At 38.9% G+C, this 23,353-nt stretch overlaps 1 protein-coding gene across 4 annotated transcripts in view; it reads right to left on the reverse strand.

The window, feature by feature from the left end:
• Positions 1 to 443: 443 nt before the first annotated feature.
• The window catches only part of CBFB (core-binding factor subunit beta), a 39,351-nt gene continuing 16,441 nt past the window's right edge, over positions 444 to 23,353 (reverse strand). Inside the window, exons 4-6 of one of the 4 annotated variants that reach the window (XM_083625685.1) lie at positions 14,687 to 14,803; positions 9,649 to 9,775; positions 444 to 2,662 (exon numbers count right to left, since the gene is read on the reverse strand). In XM_083625685.1, coding sequence (XP_083481811.1) covers positions 2,640 to 2,662; positions 9,649 to 9,775; positions 14,687 to 14,803 — 267 coding nt within the window. In that variant the 3' untranslated portion in view covers positions 444 to 2,639. The remainder of the gene's footprint in view (positions 2,663 to 9,648; positions 9,776 to 14,686; positions 14,804 to 23,353) is intronic. The other 3 variants (XM_083625683.1, XM_083625684.1, XM_083625686.1) reach the window with 3 other exon arrangements.

Consider the following 23,353-nt stretch of genomic DNA (forward strand, 5'->3'; position numbering starts at 1 on the left):
TCAAAGACTGCTTGTTCTTAAATTGGATCTGTAGGGCAAGCTAAATGATCTCAGAAGAAGAACATTCTTGCTGGTGATGATGAGCAACTCCTACCTATCAATGCAATGGAGGGAGGGAGGGAAGTTGTCAGAAGTAGATTTCAAAACTGGTTTCTGGATGTTTCAGAACCTAATCAAAAGATACAAAATGTAACTTTTAAATATCTATGAATTGTATGATTTAACTCTTGACTAAACTTCTCTATTCTCAACTTGTATTAGAAAAATTCTTAAAAGGGAAATAAAAGGATTAAAAAACCCTGAGATGCCACAATAAGCAACCCACAAGTCCCCTAAAAATGATAGTACTTTGGAATATTTGCCGAACTGTCCTTTATCTCTAAGCATACAATGGCACATATCAGCACTTGATAGTTACATGTTACAAAGTAATTTACAACCACTTTGTTTCACTCACATAAGTTTATTATAAACGTAAGGTTAACATAGCACAAAAAGATAGCAAAAGCAATCTTGAAGCTTAAGGCAACTCTTAAAGAGATGAGTTTGAAGATGATGCAACTCTTGTTTAAATAGAAATTATGAAAAAATATCAAATTGCATCAATAACTTAAAGTTTTTAAGTTTAGCAGGTCTGCACTAGCTAGCACAGAGAGAGGGCTTGTGATCTTAATGCCAGCATTAAGACATGATGGCCCAGTTTGGACAACTGTATCTTGGGCTCAACAAGCCAATATGTGAATGAGTCTATTGCCTGGGCACACAGCACCTTTGTTCCTCCTTTGATGATGCAGGTAGTAAAACCAGGAAACCTGTAACTATCATTAGTTAGAGTAGCAAAGGGGCTGTGTGCATGAGCAAAACATCTATTTTTATATTGGGCTATTAAGCTGAGATATGATCATTCAAACATGGTCATTAAGTAGCCAAATTCTAGATAATAGGGGGGAAAGGTTATTTACACACAGACAGCAAAGGTTTATATGCAATAGTATAATTTGTGTGCTCATGATTTGAAACTACTATCAGAAGTAATCAGGAAACACCATACTATTTGAAATACAAAGGAAAGGAACATCACTGACAAAAATGGAACAGCAACAGAAAACTACTTTTTGGACCATTCTTTCTTCACTGGATGAGGAAAATGTGCATGGAAAAAATATTAACATGAGCAACATATTTCTATTTAATGGATCTGTTTGGGACAGTACCTATGGATGATTGTTAAGAGTATTAAAAAAAGATTCAGAGTTGTCATATCCAGGGAAGTTGTTCAGATATTTGTAATTGTTATAAGTTCAACTACCAGCATTGACAAGGAATGTTGCACTCTACTCATATTAACACAGAAAATGAATGTTGTGGTTTAAAGCCTAAAATGATAATTTAGATTAGATTGATGTTCACGCCATATAACAAATGGAGAAACAAAACTGGTTTGACACAAGATTTGGTAAACAGTACTCTTGAGTAATATAATAGAAGAAAGCAGGGACTGAAGTGCAAAAGTGAACAATCCTTAATAATTATTTTCTCCAAATCTTACGCTACTGGAAAGTATCATAACAAAATTGTTAAGTAACCAAAAAACACACCAAAGGCAACTTTGGGCCAATATGAGACCATTTTGCATACAATTCAAATGTCTCAATTCGTATTTTAATCTAAGCTAAAGAATAGGATACAAAAAGAGTTAAGCAGCTACTTTCAACATGATTGTATTCAAGATATCAGCTTCACCCTCAGCCATCATAGACTAATGTCAAATGCAATCAGAAAGATGGAGTATCCCATTTCAAATTTTTACAGAGTCCCTGAAGAGCCATACTGCAATGAGTTCCAATCAGTTTCAGCAGGTTATCTGAACTACATTAACTACGACTAGTAACTGCAGAACAGAATCTACAACAGAACGTGCGGACAGATTAAAATCTCATTTAGACATTTTGCCATCTAAAACATTAACTTTAAGTTAACAATATTTCATGGTATATTGGAGTGTGGTTTTTTAAAAAGTTTATAAACATGTAATTCAGTAAATCAATTGACAACACTGTTACTTGGTCTAGGTTGCATAATGTAAAAAGAATAAAATGTGTTGAAAGAAGAAAGAGAAAGTGCATAAAAAGACAATACCACAAAGAATGCATGTGTAAAAGCAAGAACACTATGACAAACAAACTTCCAAAAGCCCATATAAAAATTATTTTGAAAGTTTTTGTTTTTTAAAAAAGTCACAAAAAACTTTATTCTGCAACGTTTGACCTATTCTGAAATGAATGAATATTACAGTTGAGGAATTGTTTTTATAGCTGCATTAATTGTTCTCGTCACTAAAATAGTGCCAACAAAATTATAAGCTTGCATAGAGAAACAAGAATTTCAAATCCCCATTGGCAACATGCTTAAAGAAAAGAAATGCAGATAATACAACACAAACATAGTGCAAACCATGGCGGGACATGATAGTTTGGTTGCCGCAGGTCAGGGAATAGATGATAGTATATACCCAGTTATCACAGTTTCTGGTCTTTTAATTCCATCATTTGCCAAGTTTAAGCGTCACACTCATGGCACAGCCGTTGTTCACTTAACGCAGTTTGAGATCATCACCACCTCCTAGGGTTGAGCCAGGACTAGGGTCTTGTTGTCTTCTTGCCTGAATTAACATGGAAAGGTGGAGAAAGGAGGAAGAGAGTTAAAATGTATTGAATATTTTAAAGCAAAATATGGTTTCAAATGGTGTATATCAATATTTATTCTAAACCAACACTATGAATACTTGACAAAAATGGTCCTCTCTATCCCCATGCTCTTCCCCAGAATGGCCATGGCACACTTTTTGTCAAATCAAAAAGGGCCCCATAGAGCTAGCAGGGCTGGCTCTCCCAGCTGTTAAAAGGGTTAGGATATGAGGTGGCAGTCTTAACCCTAGGAAAGGGAAGACCAAGCATCTCTGCCACTGCTGTCACTCGGTTGTAAGCAGTTTCTACTTACGCCACAGGAATGGAAATTGTACTTTTCTTTTTAGTGGGGGCATAAAGACCATTTCCATGTACTCACCTTCATCCAAATATTTTAATATAAAAACCAGACCTTATGAAAACCTGTAGAAGTCATTTTTTTGGCTTTGCTGAGACAGGAATTTATAAATCATGAAGGAAACAGTGGCCCAGTTCAGTCATAGAGGGGAAGCCAGTGGTTCCCCTTATGTCTGACCTGGGCTAGTATTGATTCTATTCAGAAAGCAAAAAAGAGGAAATTGACAAAAACTTAAAAACAGCACTAAGGATGCATTTATTAAATGGCAAGTGACATTTTTGACAACCTGCTTTCATTGAAAAAATGAATTTCGTTAAAAAAGTTAAGCAAACATCATTAAGCAAAACTAGAAATAATAATATTTCTCTACCACTCTTCATTTGAGAATCACAGAGCAGTTTACAATATAAAAACAAAAATGCATAACATAGTAACAAGTAAAAACAATACTCCCCCAGTTAGCCAAAGGCCTGGGAGGACTGCTTTCGCCTGCCGCCTAAAGATATGCAACGAAGGCGCCAGGTGCAACTCCTCTCCCCATCCCACATCTGCTCTGGAGGATTCCCCAACCTGCTGGAATAGATTTTAGGGGCAGACTGGAAGCTGAAGGAGAGAGAAGAGAAAACGCAAATGCCTTTTGCAAAAGCAGAAGTCTGCTGTGCAGGTGGGATGCCACAGTTGGATATCATTCTTATATTTTCCTCCCTTTTTATACCCAAGAGACTACGAAATAGACTCAAAATGAAATCAGTCACAGCATTTTTTTCTGTATGCTACAAGGAGCTGCAAATCTCTCCTTCTAACAGTTGCACTCTTTGTTGGTAAAGAGAAGTGGAGTCTGCTGTTTGTTATGACTATTCCTCTGGCCTTGCCAGATAATCATAGACAAGGTCTTGGGAAGCTGACCCCAAGAACAAATGCTCAAGTGTTTATATCAGGCCCAAGCCCACCAAGGGCCAGTGGAAATCTCAGTGAAGACAGTTGTCAACACTGATGCTGCACAAATTGCCTGTAAGGAGTTTGACCAGTTGCCAGCAGAAGAAGGGAAAGGATTCTCTGGCAATAGAAGGGACCATAAGATTTTGTCTGTTTCCTCATGCTTTGTTCTTTATTTTCCTCATCCTGTTAATGAAAAACCTGTTAAGGAGCAACTTTGGTGGTCTTCATTGCCCATCTGACTCCTAAAGTACCCTTCCCTTAGGAAATCTCGCCCCGCACCTTTTCTGTAGCCCAAGACTGTGCTGAAAACCAAGATAACATGTTTGTGTATCATATTAATGTTTTTTCTTCAAAAAAGCAAACACCTCTATATTAGTACTACCTGGCAGAACTTCAGATTGATATAGGCACATACATTTTTCTTGTAACCTATTACTTCATTGGAATATTTGGTTCTCGGTGTTTAAGAAGCTGAGCACCCCGATCTGGTGGAATGCATCATACCATGGAACCAAGTTTTACTGGCAGTTTCCTAAGGGAAAAAATACCTTGGGACAGGCCTTGGTAATTATTATATACCAATTGGTCCTCAGTATTTAGCAAAAAAAAAGGGGGGGAGGAAGTGGGGAAGAGAGAGGCAGTACAATGTAGAGGCAGTTAAAACACATCACTGCAATGTAAGTTGAACTAAAAAAGGGTTCTACTCTTGCTAGATCGTGCCTTTTAGCCAAACTCCAAAATGTAGATTAGTAAAAGCACAAAGACCATCATAGGCATCTAGTTATGATTCGACATTGGCTGGCACCAGGGGAGTTGTCTTATGGGGTCCTGAATGTGTCAAAAATTGTAAAATGATTTTTAGTTAAATTAACTCTCAACCTGCATATTATTGTCTTGGCTACCTCAAAATGAAAAATTATGAATTAACTGTTTAAGCAATTCAAGTTAGCAAAGCAAATAAATAAGGCAAGATTCCATATATACAAATTAAACTTTAGTTCTTTTAAGCTAAATAAACAGTGTTTTACAGACAGTTCTTTGTTTCATGGTCTGAGTGTATGAAATTCAACCTCAGCAACTGCACTTAGTTTGTACTGTTAATCAATTTTCAGCATGAACAAAGAAGTCCCCATGACCCAGTTCATGGCAGCTCCTGCAGATGGTGCTGGCTGTGTCTTACAGGCAGATTAGGCAGGCAGCTATCAGAGAGACACAATTTAAGGTGCTCTTACTGGAGTTCCTTAGCTTCTTGTGCTTCTTTTAATGTGTGTGACTTTACAAACCAAGTATAATCCAGAATTCTCTGCAAAACCACAGAAAATTCAAATCTGTTCTCTCAATTTGTACAGAAATGTCATTGCCCCACCTGATGTGGGGAAATGCCCAAATCTGTACTAGAAGTAGATGATGTGAGGCTAAGAGCTGCTTTTTATATTACCTTTTGCTATCCACGAGAGATATGAGGAGTGTACCCTGGATATAAATCACTACTTAAAAGGAAAAAATAGTGACTTTCATTGTAAGGGTCATTCATTTTCAATTGACACCAAACACAGCTTTTTGTGTAAGAAGCAGGTTTTTCATGCTGTTTCACAAATGGCGAAGAAAAACTGAATGAAAAGGTAGTTCATATAAGGAAACTTTTTTCAAAATGCAGTGGGAAAGAGAATAGACAGAGGCTACAACCATTTTGCTAAGGGTATTCAAGCACTGGAATGTGATGGTGATGGCAGATACATACTGCAATGTCAAATAACTTGAATTGTATCACAGTAAATTTCAATTTGACATTTCTTTAAAAATGCAAAATAAAATATTTACAGATACACAGTATTAAGTCTCATGTATTAGCATTTCAAAACAAAAGCATTTTTGTTTTGTTACTGAAATGCTTTTGGGGGAAATAAACTTCTGTGTTACTTAAGCAGAATCAAGGTTCACTTTCTCTCATACATCATGGCAACAGAATAGCACAGCCTTACTTGTTTACGGCTGCAATCCAACTTTCCTAGGAGTAAGCCCCACTGAACATATTGGAACTTACTTCCGAGTAAGCACACACAGGATTGCACGGTAAAGATGTTATCTAGCAGCAAATGGTATACATAAAAAGTGCAACTGAATGCCATACTAAGAAACCCTTTTACATTTTGTCCAAAATCAATGCTGAGTGTGGTATCATGCAGATCAATTTTGCAAGTCAAGCAATACTGTAATATAAGCAACTTCTTCCAGTCAATGCAGGTTAGAAAGAGGCTGAGCATCAGCGAGACAGTGACTGACAGTGATCAATAGTAATTATATATTTATAGCATCTCCACCAGACATGAAACAATACTTTCTCTACTGAAAGTACATTTTATCCTAGTGGGAAAAACCCATAAGAAAGGTAGGATATTTAGCTGCCTTTCATAGACATAAATATATGATACTAGCGAAACTGGAAAAAGTATTAGGTGGCTAGGATTCAATTTTCAGCTACAATTTCATGTTGTGATAAAGTTTCCTTATTAAAGGAAATGGCCAACTGGTAATTTCAGTATTTTAAAGCATGCAAAGTAATGTTTCCATCACCATATATTCTGATGTTAGATGCCAGCTTCTCAATCTCTCCATACAAAAATCCATCAAGGGGTAAGACATATTTATTTCTTATATTCATACTCTGGATTGCGTTCTTCTTTCTGATGCCTCCAGGCTGCATGTTGAAAGCTTGCTTTCCTCCTCCCCTAGACACAACTGGTCCAATGAAAAGCATCATCTGAGCCATTTTGAATTCTATTTCTACAGCTCCTTTTATTTGCAAAACTCTGGTTTGTTTTTTTTTAATAATTCAGAGGGGTTTGTTTCTAGGATTCTTGTGACATCCTGAAGACAGTTCTGGCATAAGCTTTTGTGGACTGAAGCCTGCTTCATCAGATGCATGAAGTGAAATCTTAGTTGGCAGTTATATGCAAAATGAATTGCAGCTAGTGATAATTAGAACATTTAACATACATTTGTTAAATAGGCACACCTTTAAAGCTTTGACTGTTATTTTGGTTGTTTTTACTAAAATTATACAAAACATTAGGACAGAAAAAGAGTTTGGAAACTTTAGCACATTTACTGTCTTTCAACAACAGAAAACAACTTTTTGTCAAATTCCCTTTATGCTGGGGTAGGAGAGTGCTACCACAATATTAACAAATACACTGGGAAATCGCCTGTCCATGACATCAGCCAAAAGTATATACAGTAAACAGAGCATTTGTAATGTTCTTGTCTGAACTGATTTGGACATTTTGCCATATTATGCTTATTGAAGCATGACCAACAAAGAATTTCAAAGATGCTTTGCTGAAAATGATTTTGTCATTTATTTTTATCATCCTTCCTGCTCTCAAACTGTCAACCTTCTGTCATAAAGAACAGCTATCAAATAGCATAAGGGCCTAATATTCTTCATTCTGTACTATGAAAAACTCATTTCAATGGCTTGTATAAAATTTGCATATTAAGCAAATGTATGCAAATATGCTTATTTTGTGCATATTTTGTCCCTGCTACAGAGATTGAAGGATGCTGGATGATGTGTTTAGCATAAAATTCTAGTTTGCCCTGCAGTTCCAGAAATGTTGGACTTTGTTTAGCTTGGCGTATTATGCAATTCTTTGAAAGGGCAGAAAAGCAGCAGAATAGGTACCAGCAGCAGAATTCAGCGGCTGAAAAAATCTCAGCTTCATTTAACATAGATGTGTAAACTTAATCAATAACTAATATAACTTATTTGCTCAGAAAAAAACTTTAATTGGCTGCTGTAATTAGAAAACATTTTTCAAATACTGTTTCAAGCCATGTGCCATAACTTGTTTCCATATTATTTGTGTTGTACATCTATTTTCTCCTTTCAAGTAAGCACATGTCAGTCTTGTATTTTTTTAAAAAGAGACTTGCTATTTTATACAAATGTTATTTGAACATGCTCTTATAATTTTATTTGTGAAATCTTCCACTTACGCAAGATTATTAAAAAATGTTTTTGCAGTTTCTTGAAGTGGTAATCAACAATAGTAGCTCTAATAAATCCAGAACAGTTCAGCTGATTTATCCTTTAAAATAGATAAAATAAAAATTCAAAATGTGACTGATTATGTTTGAATGATTCAGTAAGAATTTTTTGTTGGATTTCTTTGCAGATGTAATAATCTACTGGCTTCTTAATAGTTTAAAAAATGTTGCACAGCATGTTATAAAATAAAGGAACATCTTTTCTAGGAAAGAAAGCTGTATAAATAAAGAATAAATTCTGATCATTTTCATATGCTGCTAAGGTTTGGCTGAATGCTTCCCAAGGGCTGGCGCCTCTCTTTTGGTAGGGGCAGACAAAGTATTGCAAGGGTTTCTCTGTCTTCACTGAACTCAAATGTGGTATCTATTAAAGCCATTTAAACGATGCATGATTTAAATATATATATATATATGCAGACTTTGCAGCAGCTCAAGGTATGATTTATAACAATGAAACTTTCAATCTTCATCGTTCCAGACTTTAAGTGGTCTACTTTGTATATGTATGTGAAAAAAGCAGTGTTTCATGGTTTGATTTTTTAAAAGAAACTTTTCTATATCTTCCCTCTATGAAAATAGAACCAATGCTGAAGCTAGCCAAGATAATCTTTTCATTTACTCCATGATCAAGACTACTTTTAAAAATGTATTAAAGTTGGGGGGAAATGAACAAGGGAAAAAATATTTAATTTGGTTTTGAAGTATTTTTAAACAAGTATTACTTCCCAAGTATGTATGTATGTATATGTGTATAAAGGTAAAGGGACCCCTGACCATTAGGTCCAGTCGTGGCTGACTCTGGGGTTCTAGCGCTCATCTCGCTTTATTGGCCGAGGGAGCCGGCATACAGCTTCCAGGTCATGTGGCCAGCATGACTAAGCCGCTTCTGGCAAACCAGAGCAGTGCACAGAAATGCAGTTTACCTTCCTGCCTGAGCGGTACCTATTTATCTACTTGCACTCTGACGTGCTTTCAAACTGCTAGGTTGGCAGGAGCAGGGACCGAGCAACGGGAGCTCACCCCGTCACGGGGATTCAAACTGCCGACCTTCTGACTGGCAAGTCCTAGGCTCTGTGGTTTAACCCACAGCACCACCCGCGTCCCAGCGCCACCCACGTCCCGTATATGTGTATACTGCCCAACAGATATGTACCACATTTCCCTCTTTTTCCCCATTGCTCTATAAAAAAATAAATCTGCCAGTCTACTATACCACTGATAGGACAAACTTTGGTTCTTTATTTAACAATGTACATACATAATTCAATGCAAAATTCTATCATATGCAGTAACTACTGTGGCATATGCAGAAATAGGGCACACAGTCTGAATTACTTTGTCCAAGAGGTGAAAGTTTTACAATGCTGGATTAGATCATTTTAAATTAAAATATGTTTTAGCTTTAGGGATTCTAAGATCAGCAGCTATGTAGTTTCAAGTGGCAAAATTGCACTGATTGAAGAATTTGTACCCTTAATGTACTAATATAATGCTTTTAACCCAAACAGGATTCATTAAAATGATAACATCAAAATAAAACATAAGATTTTAGCAACATGCTCCAGGCAGTAGTTTATTGAGAAAAAAAATCTAGATTTTTGGTAGAGTACTAACCAGTAACTGACAGCAGCTGTGAAACTCTCACCTCCATTTCTTCCCGATGAGACCTGTCTCTGTCCTCGAATTCACGAGTTCTTCTCCGAGCTTCTTCAAAAGCCTGCTGTGCCAATGCATCTTCCTGCTACCAACCAAAAGCACAGGGTCACACAAGAAGCACCTTTACACTGATTTGGGGGGAAGGAAGACCTCTCCAATTGCTCACCTCTAGACATCATTTAGGCAGTAGTGGGCTGTGGCATGGCCCTCCCAACACTGACATAGCTTACTTATATGGGGCAGACTGTGGTGAGATTAAGACTGCATGAGCACACCAGCATGACCACTGCAGTTGCTCTGTTGGTGTACCTGTGCAGTCCTATCCTATTAATGCTAGTATTGGGAGGGCAGCTTTGCCACACCATAAGGGCAACCACTGGATTTAGGTGACTTTATTTTAAAGAAACGGAGCAACAAGACCACCTAAAGAGATGAGCTACTAATCATGCAGAATCACGAAGAGGAAAATCTCTGCCTCTCCCTGCTCCCTACACTGGTACCACTGGCTCCTGCTATTTTTTTGGGACCATAAGCACCCAAAAGGGGCAAAAAGATTTGCTCTAAGTGACATCTCTCCTCCTCCTCCTCCTCCTCCTCCTCCTCCTTCTTAGACCCTGAAGATAGTGTCTTCTTGTTCTTGGTCTCCATCAGATATTCCTCCAGAGGATCCCCACATATTCCCTCCCACAAGAAATGCCCAGTTGCCAGATTAGTTTTGGATTTTGCATCAACATTCCAGGTCTTGAGCCACAGGTGACTCCCAATGGCCACATCAGTAGCCATAGCCCTGGTGGCAAACTGCATGGCATCCAGCCCCACATCCATCATAAAGGCAAAATCTTTCTTTGGTTTATGAAGACCCTGGCAGAGATTATAGCAACCACAGGGTACCTCCTCAAGCAGTGAAAAGGAAGCCCACCATGCCACCACAGAAGAAGCGGCAATGACCCTCACTACCAGAGGCAAGACCTCATGTGCCCCATGGCGAAAGACTTCAGGACACCTATCCACTACATTCTTGGGGAAATCATACCTATGTCTCTGGCAGCCACCAGGCCACAAGTAATAGGGGAAATGGGGCATCTACCAAAGAAACTTTGAACTTTGCCATGCTATATAGAAGAGTTTGGATTTGATATCCTGCCTTTCACTCCCTTTAAGGAGTCTCAAAGCGGCTAACATTCTCCTTTCCCTTCCTCCCCCACAACAAACACTCTGTGAGGTGAGTGGGGCTGAGAGACTTCAAAGAAGTGTGACTAGCCCAAGGTCACCCAGCAGCTGCATGTGGAGGAGCGGAGACGCAAACCCGGTTCCCCAGATTACGAGACTACCGCTCTTAACCACTACACCACACTGGCAAGGAGCAAAGCCTCTTAGGAGCCAAGCCCAATAGCGCACCCCATTAGGTTTGGCCCACTCCTATAGAAATGGTCTTCTTAAAACTGGAAGGAAAAAGGACATTTGGCTAGACATCAGGGGTAGCCCTCACTTCAAATACTTCCTCCTCCTCAGCCTCCCCCCCCCCAAAAAAATGCTTGGGTAGAGAAATCTTCAAAGTTTTATGGGCATTACAGAGAGTACTGAAAGCCTCAGCAGAAAACGGGAAAGGAGGAGCAGCAGGTGCTGTTACATCGTCATCAGTAACAGCTCCCCCTTCTCCCTGTCTGAGGACAAAGGGGAAACCACCCTTCCTCAGACCAGTTGGAAGCAATGGCTCTGCTGCTGGAAGTCTGCTGGTGTTGCTGCTGGCCAGCAGGAGCAGGCATTTGCCAATGCTTCATGGTTAGCTGAAATGGCACAGGAAGGGCCTGCTGGATAGTCCTAGTGTTTTTCCTCTCCTCACATTGACTCAGAACCATAGAGACTTCCTGTTCAGATGACTAGAGAGAGCCCTGTGCTTTTTCTCAGAGCACCCATACCATATCATTAGAGAGGGAAGGAAGAAGAGGACATGGTGTCCTGCTCATCCTGAAAACAGGAAACAGGACAAGACAGTGCCTGCACTGGCAATATGCCAGCTGAGGAAAAAGGCTGTGCCATAAAGAGGCCACTGAGGGAGAGGGTGTTAGGAAGGGCCTATGTCACCAAAGCAGCATTAAGAGAGGCAACCAAGAAGCTCTATGTGAATCTTCTGCATGTGAGCACAGGATAGCACCTTCTTTAGATAGATAGATAGATAGATAGATAGATAGATAGATAGATAGATAGATAGCTATGTTAGGTAAATGTTGTAATATGACAAAAGGTGATAATTAAGACCCACTAAAAGATATTGGACTCTGAAAACATGTTAGCATGATGTACTTAAATATGAATTGCAATATAACATGCAAAGCAGAATACAAAAAGAGTAAGTCTAGAAATACCATACACCAAAGTTACATTATTTTCCACCAAGTTTTAAAATTTAAAGACATTTCTAAATGTTCTTCAGATGGAGGGCACAAGGAGAAGGGGACGACAGAGGACGAGATGGTTGGATAGTGTCTTCGAAGCTACAAACATGAGTCTGACCAAACTGCGGGAGGCAGTGGAAGACAGAAGTGCCTGGCGTGCTCTGGTCCACGGGGTCATGAAGAGTCGGACATGACTAAACGGCTAAACAACAAATGTTCTTCAGAACACTTATTTCTAATAGTTGCAGCGAGGTTGTTCAAGTTTCTTTTTTTGGTCCTCCCCACAAACTAATTGACCTATATTAAAGAACTACTTGTCTAACAATATGCAATAAAGTGAAATTCTCTTGCACTTTTTCCAGGCAGAATTACATTCTTTCTTCTTCTTCTTGTCTCTTTTAATAGTTTTTTTTAATAATCAAAACTTTTAAACTACATTTGTCAAAGTACAGCATGCTACATTCAGCATGATGATTTTCCTTTAAAAGTGTGGCTTTGCAAAAATGTGCAGGTTAAATAAGTCCTGCTCCAGAGAATCCAGCTACATTTTAATATACCAAGGGACTAAGTACATTAAATTTTAAAATAAAATGTCTGTAGTGAGAGAATGTCAAATTGCCTTTTTTGCCTAGGGCACTTCCTGCACCCTAAAGCTATTTTGTGAAATGATGTGGAAGAGTTCCCCCTGTGGCCTTGCTTAGTTTTAATACAAACATCTGTCAATCAATAAACATCAGCTTAAGCCCAAGCAGCATGCACTAAAGGGCAATGTGCAAATTTTTCATTAAGGTCTATTTTTAAGTAGCAGCTCCATCTCTCCTTGGCAATTTTTATGTTGGAATAGCATAATACAAGGTCTTTCAGGGATCTGATTTTTTTTTTTAAAAAAATCAATATCTTTTAATAGAGAAGTAAGACCCAAACAGCTGAAAGCAGGATGTTCAATAAAAGGCCATAATTAAATAAAAGCCCTCTTTTTCTAAGAGAAGAATTCATTTCACAGGTAGAAGCTGTTTTACGACTTTTATGTGAAATAGATGTGAACTGCACAAATATTTTAATTAGTAATTAAATTCAAACTGAGGACATCATAATGCCATTATATAAATCTAGGGTGTGAACAGATTTGGAATACTGGGGTATAGTTCTGATCACTTTACTTGAAAAAAGATATTGTAGAGTTGGAAAAGGTTCAGAAAAGGGTACCCAAAACAATCAAGGGGGTGAAGTGACTCCCCTGTGAGGAAAGGTTGCAGCGTTTGGGACTTTTTCATTTCGTTGAGAAGAGGCAAGATGATATAAAATAGGGTGCAGTATGGAGAAAGTGGTTACAGAATTTTTTTTCCTCCCTCTCTTATATCACTAGAACTCATGGACATCCCATGAAGCTGGTTGCTGGAAGATTCAGGACAGAAAAAAGGAAGTGCTACTTCATACCATGCATTGTTCAACTATGCGAACAACTTAGATGGCTTCAAAAGAGGATTAGACAAATTTATGGAGGAGAGGGCTACTGACTGCTACTAGCCATGATGGGTATGCTCTGCTTCTGCAGTTGGAAGTAGCAATGCTTCTAAAAATCCCCTGCTGGAAACCACAGTGTCCTGTGCTCAAATCTGCCTTGTGGGTTTCCCATGGGCATCAGGATGCCAAACTACATGGGCCAGCAGGCTCTTCCCGTGTAATTATATTCAAAGACAATTATTTTTCTATTAAGAAAACTACTTATTGTCACCTGTGAGCCTTGCATCTGCCACTGTTTCAGTTTCTAGCATTTCATGGGATGAAAAGACAGAGGAGGTGAGGAGTCAAGCATGCTAGGTTAGTTGTGAAAGCTAGGTCATAAACAAAAGAAGGAGTGGCCTGGATAAAATATGCACGGATTAGGTACAGAACTATAGGAAAAAGAGGTGGTGGAGGGCCAAAGTTGAGAAAAGAGAATGAGATGGAAGCATCAAAGAAAACCCTAATACAAGGTCTAGGTCAATAAGACGCTTTATGTTGCCGAATTTTCAGAGTTTCTTAACAAAGAATTATCAGTTATCACAGACAAATGCATGATTAGTTTAATAACCACTAAAGTACACCATGACTATTCAATGCCCCAAGTGCAAGTGAACCTACTGCTACCCAAGTAGGTATAAGCAAGCTTCAGTTTTCCTTCCATTTAACTACAGAATAAGCAGGATGGCTATGGAACTAGAAAGCACAGGGTTTGCATGCATTTTAAATTATGGACAAGGAAGTTCAGAAGCGCAAAGGGGAAAAGATAAAGAAGTTAAGAGCAAAGGCAGACCTCCTAGAAAGAACAAGGGAAACTGAAAGAACATGACAGAAGTTTTTCTACTCTCTACTATCTTCTTTTCTTTGAAGGAAAACGGTGGAGAGTGGGGAGACTTCTTACTTGGACCAAAAGGCAGACTGAAATATGTTGATCATATGTGATTGAAGATGCAACAACTAAATCCAAACAGTGATCCTGCTTATGCAGGATCATTACGATTTCTCCATCCAAAGTTCTAAAGTACTGCATACCAAAATTACAAATTTTGCTTCACAATATAACTGAGATTTGAGAAGTTTAAAGCTCCCTACTTTACCTGTGCCCGTTCTTCATCAAATTCTAAGCAGCCCATGCCATCCAGTCTTTGGAGATCTATCCAGCCTTTCCAAATAACACAAACACCATTCAGAATCATAGGCGCTTTTAGGTAGACCTGAAATATAAGACGACATATACTGATAATGCAGACTGTATGCATAGGCATGAATCAACACTCATGGTCGTTACATGGCTGATAATTTACTGTGAATGCAAAGTTCACTCCCATTTCACTCCTCCTGTTAGTATCAAGAGCAATAAACTACAACTCTTAACTTAGTACTCCTTGTGAAATGAGGATCATAGTTTGTTTCGTTCAAACAAACTATAACTAGTAAGCTAAGAATAAGCCTTCATATGCTCTGCTAAGCCAAAGATCATAATTTCTTGCTCTTGTTCAGTAGTAAGGAGGAGTGAAGTGGGGATGATCTGTGTGTTCATGACTTACCAAGACATGCAAACACATTGTGTATATTCAATTGTAATTTTGTTAGCCATTTTGAGCATACCAGTGGAAAATGTAATATAAAACCAAATTAATAAAAACACATAGATTTCAACATTGTATTTATTTGTCACATTGAAAGCCAAAACAAACCTCATACCCATGGTAGCTTCCATCAGGGCTGACCCAGTCACTGAAAGTAGTATGTCTGTGCCATGACTAGGTCACCAGATTCTAAGCTCCCTCCCCCTTCCTTGCTGTCTGCCTACCTGTCCTCCCCTTACTTCTGCACCAGCAGAGGTACTGTCGCCACCTCTAGTGGCAGGTGAAAAGCCCAACCAATATGACCATGGTAGGTCTAATATAGCAGGGTCTACCTGGAAAAGATGGTGCCAACCTAAAGCAGCAAATGGTTAGACCTTATCATGAGTTTTTTTCAGCTCAGCTACCAGATATGTAGTGGTGGCAGCAAAAGAGGCATGAGAGGAAATTGGCAAATAAGGAAAATAAAATGACCACCGTATGGAGTGGGGGAGAGAAGCGTCAAAGAAAAAGGAGTGTGACTGAAAAGAAGGGAACCAATGGTGGAGGAAGAGTTTTTTTCAACCAGCTTGCTCCAACCATTGTAATGAAGTCTTTACAACCCAGCATACGTAGAGATTTATTTAAGTCATAAGTCACATGTGCCAAATTATTTTGAGCATAATTAACTGCCAACAATGAAGTTAGCTTCAAATCCTACAGCATAATCACACAACGGTTAATGTTAACCACGGTTAAAATCTGTGTAGACATAACAATGAATCACAGTTAAGGGTAGCAGGGGGTAATTTGCATGCTAGAGAGGGAACAGCTGTGGAGAAGGGAAGAGGACTAGAGAAAATCCCTGTTACATTCAGCAATGGTTATGTACTTTGATGAGCCTTAAAAGGGTATTCTCCATTTTCACTATATCCAAATATTGTTTTAACCTGCCAGCAAGAAAGTGACCAAAACAAGCTCTCTTACGTAATTACTCATGGAGCTATCTATTTTTTCTCATCTGCTTTCCATAACACTATTCTAGATGTAGAACTACCATCATGAACACTGCAACTTTTATCAGCTTCAAATATGTGACACCTGGTAGCACTAAAAACGGTCACTGAAAGAAGTGAACTTAGATTTTGAATTTATACAGTTTTTTGCTTCTTGCAAATATCATACAACTATGCAAATATACCATGCACATACAAGTGGCCACATCATTTTGCCAATTAGATTTAAAGTAAAGGAATTCTTAGTAGTAATCAAGAATCATGAAATAAACAAGTTTGTAAGGAGAGTATACTTCTAACATTTGGACATTTGGACATTTCCCCAAACTGCTCAAATCTTGAATGCTTTACTGAAAGAGCTTATCCTTGCAATGACGTTTGGCACAATAAATGATGTTCCCAGAAACTGCTTGTAAATAAAAACTCTTGCCTCCAAATAGTTGCAAAACAGTCAAGGTGACACAGCTAAGTTACCCCAGGTTTAAGCGTATGGGATGCATGTTCGCAACCCACAGCGTTCGCAACCCGCGCCTGCGCACGCGTGGGTTGTAATTCAGTGCTCATGCGCAAAGCGCGATTTAGCACTTCTGCGCATGCATGACCACCGAAACCCAGAAGTAACCCATTCCGGTACTTCCGGGTTTCGGCGGTCCATAACCCCCCAAAAAAAAACGCAACCTGAAGTGGCTGTAACCCAAGGTATGACAGTAGAAGTTTATACATATGTAGCCCAAAACACATAGGCCTAATCTGTACAACTGTTGCCTATCAAAATCAAGAGACAGCAGTCAGGCTACTCTATATGCCAAGCTGGCTGTCAGCTTGGGCAGCTTTACAACATGATGAGAAATTGTATAGAAGAATGGGCTATCAATTGCTATTAGTCATTGCTATATATTATCTGCAGTATCAGAGGCAGCATATCTCTGAATACCAGTTGCTGCTTTTGGGCTTCCCATAGGCACCTGGTTGGCTACTGTGGGAAAAGAATGCTGAATTAGACAGGACTTTGGCCTGATCCATCAGTCTTCTTACATGGCAGGTGACATGAACCTGATCTCCATAGTTAGAGACACACCTGCAGAAGGCATTAAGTGACATTAACAGGGCCTAACAATTAAGTGGAAATATATATGGTAAAATGCATTTTCGGAGGCTTTCCTTTAACTTGTCACTAAGGAGGTTGAAATGAGATCTGTAGTATGTAATACAGATTACAGCGTTTATATTTTGAGTGGGAGTTAAATCCCTGTTTGCATTGCCAACAGTTGTGAAGACAGCATGAAAAATGAGTTGTGATTGTTTTTGAAACTGATCCTGCCAGTAGGAGCATTAAATGTCTGCCAAGATCAGTTGAGTTCAATTTCTAACTGTGCCTCTCTCAACAGGAAAGTTATTAAGGGAACTTTTTTACTGATGCAAGCAAACAAGACTGGAAAGGGGGAGGGAGCCTAACAGTGAAGCATGCTGATAATCATGTTATTATCAGATTATTATGCTACTAATACTTCTGAATAACCATACCTGCACTCCTTCCCCACCTCTACATGAAAACACCTGCAGCATACATGGGATCAACAGCTATAGGGAAGGGAGGAAAATGGGACAATTCATTTGTTAAATGGTGTACAAATTATCCCCCTCTGTGGATCCAGAGACAAGTGGTGGAGTTGCTATCAGTTCTAAACTATTTCAGTCAACTGTCCATGCTGCAAACAGCAACAACATCAGTAAGCCACTAGTTATGCAGTGGTTAGTGTGTTGGATTAGGCCCTGGGTTCAAATCCCCACTGGGTAATGAAAATCACAGGGAACTGTGGGCCAGCCACTATCTATCGGTCTAACCTACACTCACATGGTTCCTGTGAAGACTGAATGGGGAGAACCATGTATGACACCTTGAACTCCTTGGAGAAAAGGTGGTATTTCTATAAAACAGATAAATTGCTTTGTGTGTGTGGTGTCTGCTGAACTCAATGATGAAAAAGAAGAACAAATGGGAATACAGAACAGAGAGCCTGAAGAACAAGAGGAGGGGAAATTAAATGCATTTGTCACAAGAAATAAAGGAACGAAGTAACAGACAGAGCTACAGTCATACCTCGGGTTACAGATGCTTTGGGTTGCGCACCGTGCTGAATCAGAAGTACCGGAAAGGGTTATTTCTGGATTTCGGCACTTGTGCATAAGCGCTAAATCGCGCTTTGCGCATGCACAGAAACATTGAATCGTGACCCGCGAGTGTGCAGATGCGGCACTGCAGGTTGCGAACGTGCTTCCTGCACGGATCATGTTCGCAACCTGAGTGTCCACTGTACTGACTATGGTGAAAAGAGAAACACATGCAAAAGAGAGAGATTAATAGGTTTCAGATTAAAAAAAAGTGTGCGCCATGATATAACAACAACAGAGTAATAGTAATAACAACAACAGAGGCAAGGCAAGCCCTAAAAATTGCAATTAGAGTCCGTATCATAAAGTCCATGGCTGAGTTTGCATTTTCAGCAGCCAAATATCAGAAATTCATCTGGCTGCAGATATTTGAGAACTGTAGGTGTCTTGATTTCTTTTAAATTCCATGATTTTCCATTCTCCTGGTTTTTTTTATTTGATGCTCTTACATACACTCCATTGCATTTTTCTGTCTGAAGGACACATATTTTCTGATTGCTTTAGCCTGATAATATTGCTACAAACTAGAATATATTGAAATGTGTGTCTCTTAAACTTGTAGAATAATATTTTACCCATCCCTACAGTGATCCCCCCTCAACTTGAAATTCCTGTAACTTTCTCATCAGTTGTAGCAAGTGCATAAACCACCTCTAGTGAACCCCTGCTCTGACTTTTTCTTCCTCCAAACTTCCCTTTAAATCATATTATTGTAATTTCCTCTGTCAGGGAAAGTAGGGGCACATTTTGTAAGAAGCAAAACTGTCTGCTGTTATTGCTGAAGCCGTTTGACCACATTTCCTTTTTTAAGATAAAAACTGTTTCCTCTCCATTTCTAAGACTATTTTTGGTTTGCAGCTGTCATATCACTCGCCATGCCAATTTAATCTTTGAAAATAAACTAGCTATCAAATAAAGTTACCTGAACACACATCCAAATCACTATAAGCCATTGCCCAACAGTTGCAGCCAAAATGAGGGAGTAGTTTTGGTATGTCTCAAAAATAATTAGCCAATGAAAATGTGTTTTTTTCAGGGTAAAAATAACTTTGTACAAAGTTGTTTTAACAATTCATTCTTCATCGTCTACATCTGAGGACACTCTTGCAAATATGCTGGTAGGTGCTTAATTCTGTTAATCAATGAAGACACCTTAATATCTAACTTCCTAAAGAATTGAGATGACCTTAACTCTAGGTTAAATCCACCCAAATCTCCCATTCAGGGATTGCAGATAATCCACAATAACAAGAGTGATTACAAAATTCAAAAGAAGGAAAATAAATGGTACTTAATGATGATGAGATTTAATTAATGGCATTGGCAACAGTATTTACTCATGATTATGATCATAAACAGATCTAAATTACAAAGAAGCCTTGATTAGAATTTTTTCAAATCAGACTCTCCCCCCCTCAATAATTTAGCTAGTCAATTTAGGAAGAATTTGAGGAAATCCTTAAAAGAATGATGAACACCTTATCTCATCAAGGATATATAAGTTACAACTGGAAATATCAATGTGGGAAGGAACAAGCAAATGTGTACATGAAAACACTGGCACAAGATAGCAGTGTTACCACAGAAGTGTTTTCAGGAAGACAACTGAATCATTTCTAAGTCAGATTGTATGTAGTTCACCAGTTACCACCCATCAGTTAGTGAGTCAGCATACTAACAGTCACCACACAGAAACAGAAAGCCAAGAACATACCACTGCACTGAAATTTGTTTTCAATCATATTCCCAGCAAACATGCCCATCATGCATTCTTGTAAAAGGCACTCACATGTGAGTCACTGCCCAATTCTCATCACATGCAACTTTCCCTATTCATAAGCACATAGTAAACTGCCTGTCTGCTTGTAAAGCAGTAATTAAGTTTCAGTGTTGATCCCACCTGCCCCTGAATCATACCAGTAACCAAATACCAGTAACCAAATACTCAAATGATGTAGTTTTACTAAACATCACCCATACCAGTAGTATTATAGGAAGCCACTGTGGTGTAGTGGTTAGTGTGATGGACTAGGACTTGGGAGATCAGGGTTCAAATCCCCACTCAATCATGAAGCTCACCTTGGGCCAGTCACAGCATCTGAACCTACCTCACAGGGTTGTTGTAGGCATTAACTGAGGAGGGGGGTGAACCATGTATTCCTTTGAGAAAAAGATGAGATAAAAATGCAACAAATAAGCTCTTCTGCCTACCTGCTTAAGAAACCTGGAGATGTGAGTTGCCAACCTGGCACCCAGAGATCTCCACATGGTCGCAACTGGACCCACACCAGTTGCAGTCACTGGGACTGGCTATCGCCATGTTATGCTGCTGTTGAAAAGTATTAAACTGGCTGCCAGTTAGCTGCCAGGCTAAGTTCAAGGTATCAATTCTGATGAATAAAGGCCTATATGGTTTGAGATCAGAATACATAAAATTTAGTCTCATATTGATATACTCAATCAATCACTATGCTCTGCAAGAAATGACATCCTGAAGGTATCATATTATCAGGAGGACCATTCTGCATGATATAAGAACTGGAAACCCTTCCCATTAAATATTGGACAGGTTTAATCTCTGTTGTTTTTTGGAGCCTACTGAAGACCTACCTCTTTCAACAAGCCTTTTAAGTAGTTTTTAATACTCCCTTATTCATCACATAACCATTTTAGACACTTCATAATAAATTTATGCATAAATAATTTATAAACATGTCACGTGAACCAACGAGTGATTATTTATTGAATTTTTATCCTGCCCATCACCCCAAAGTTTCCTAGACACCAAACACACAATCAATAAAACAATTAAAACATATTAACAACAGCTCCAATACAGAAACAGACTGGGAAATATATCTGTCAACAAGTTTACAATATAATAATATACTTCATAATACTTTATAGAATATAAGAAGTGATATACAACTAAGTCCTACTCAGCAGATCGACTGAAATTAATGAATGTAATTTACTTAAGTCCACTGATATTAATATGTCTACTCTAAGCATGAGTAATACTGGATATCCCCCAAGGTCCCCCAAGCATATTACACTTTGGAAGGACTAGGGTATATTTTATCCACAGTAGAGAAGAAAAATTCATTACCTAGCTTAATTTATCAATAGTGACCCAACTATTAGATTGAAAGGGTAGCTTTAGTTTATAGAGTAACTCCACTTTGCAGCCATGGGGGGTGGGGAATCTCAGCTAAAATAAGAGCATTTAGTATAAATGAATTTCATGGTTTTAACATACTGATGAGTTTGAGACATTAGCCTTTGGGGGCAACAGACCACTTTCTCAGGAAGCAAGCAAACAATGAATCTGAACATAGTAGCATGTAAGGAACTGGCATTTATTTCAAGGACAGTTGTACTGTATAAGAATCTTATTAGGGGCTAGGTAAGGAAATGAAGTTAACACCCTGATTTCAAAAGTAATTTCCACTCTGAATTTTCTTGCCAGAGGCCACTAAATCATGATTCCCTTTTTAAAGGATTATCAGAAGATTACAACAAATCCTTTCTAATTATAAGCCCAGTTCTCTACTTGGCTTCACAATAGCAGAACATAAGATCATTTCCTATAATATCAGCACAGACACAAGGAGACACTCACCCCTTAATTCAAATACTAGGAACATTTTCTAGTGCCAGGACCTTGGGCAAGTCATAATCCTCCTAAACTCTGTCACATGTTTGTTGAAAAATAAACAATCCCATTGATACCACCCTAAGTCCTTGGGAGATGGTATTTAAGAATCTAAGAACAGCCTACTGGATCAAGCTAATGATCCATCCAGTCCAGCTTCCTTTTCTCACAGTGGTCAACCATATGCCTATAGGAAGCCAGCAAGCATGACATGAGCACAAGAGAACTCTCCCCCTCCTGTGGTTTTCAGCAACTGTTATTCAGAAGCAAGAACATAGGCTTTATGTTATGGCTACTAGCCACTGATAGCCTGATCCTCCATCAAATATCTTCTTTTAAAGCCATCCAATTTAGTTGCCAAAACTGCCTCCTTCACTGCATTAAACAGTACTTTCTTTTGTGTGTCCTGAATCTTCAGCTTCATTGGATGTCCATGAATTTTAGTGCAGAGAAAAACTTTTCTTTATCCGCTTTCTCCATACAAGTAAATGTATACAGTACAATCACATCTTGTGCGCAATTTGCTTCCACAATTTTCAACCTTGCATAGTTGAAATCCCACAAATTGCACGCAAACTGGAGAGCTTAAAAGCTCATTTTGTGTCAGGTTTTCCCAACATGGAAAAAGCTTTTAAACTCTCAGACTTGCTTACTGGGCTCTGGGATATTCTCAAGTGGGCTCTGGGCTGCTCTTGCGGGAACAAAACATCCCAGAGCTCCGTAAATAAGGCTTGGAAGGCAAAGATTGTTACGTGGGGACAGTTCCAAGGGATTGTTCAGGTATAAACATTTTTGCATATACACGCCATCCCTGGGATATTACCTGCATGCAAGAAATGATAGTACTGTACACTTCTATACCATTACTGCTTACTCACTTTTTCTCTAACTTAAAAAGCCCCCTATTCTGTAAACTTTCCTCACAAGGGAGTCCCTCTGTTCTCTTGATAATTTTTATTGCCCTTTTTGGAACACTTACGAATTCTACGATATCCTTTTTGAGGTGTGCGGACCAAAACTGTACACAGTATTCCAAATCCAGTCACACTATACATTTGTACAGTGGTACCTCGGGTTACAAACGCTTCAGGTTTCAGATGCTTCAGGTTACAGACTCTGCTAACCCAGAAATAGTACCTTGGGTTAAGAACTTTGCTTCAGGATGAGAACAGAAATCTCGTGGCAGTAGCGCAGTGGCAGCGGGAGGCCCCATTAGCTAAAGTGGTACCCCAGGTTAAGAACAGTTGCAGGTTAAGAACGGACCTCCGGAACGAATTAAGTTCTTAACCAGAGGTACCACTGCATAATGGCAGCCCCCCCCCCCCAATTCAGTTCCTAATAATCCCTTGCATGGAA

This window comes from Podarcis filfolensis (assembly GCF_964270895.1).
Source record: "Podarcis filfolensis genome assembly, chromosome: 8".
Lineage (NCBI taxonomy): Eukaryota > Metazoa > Chordata > Lepidosauria > Squamata > Lacertidae > Podarcis > Podarcis filfolensis.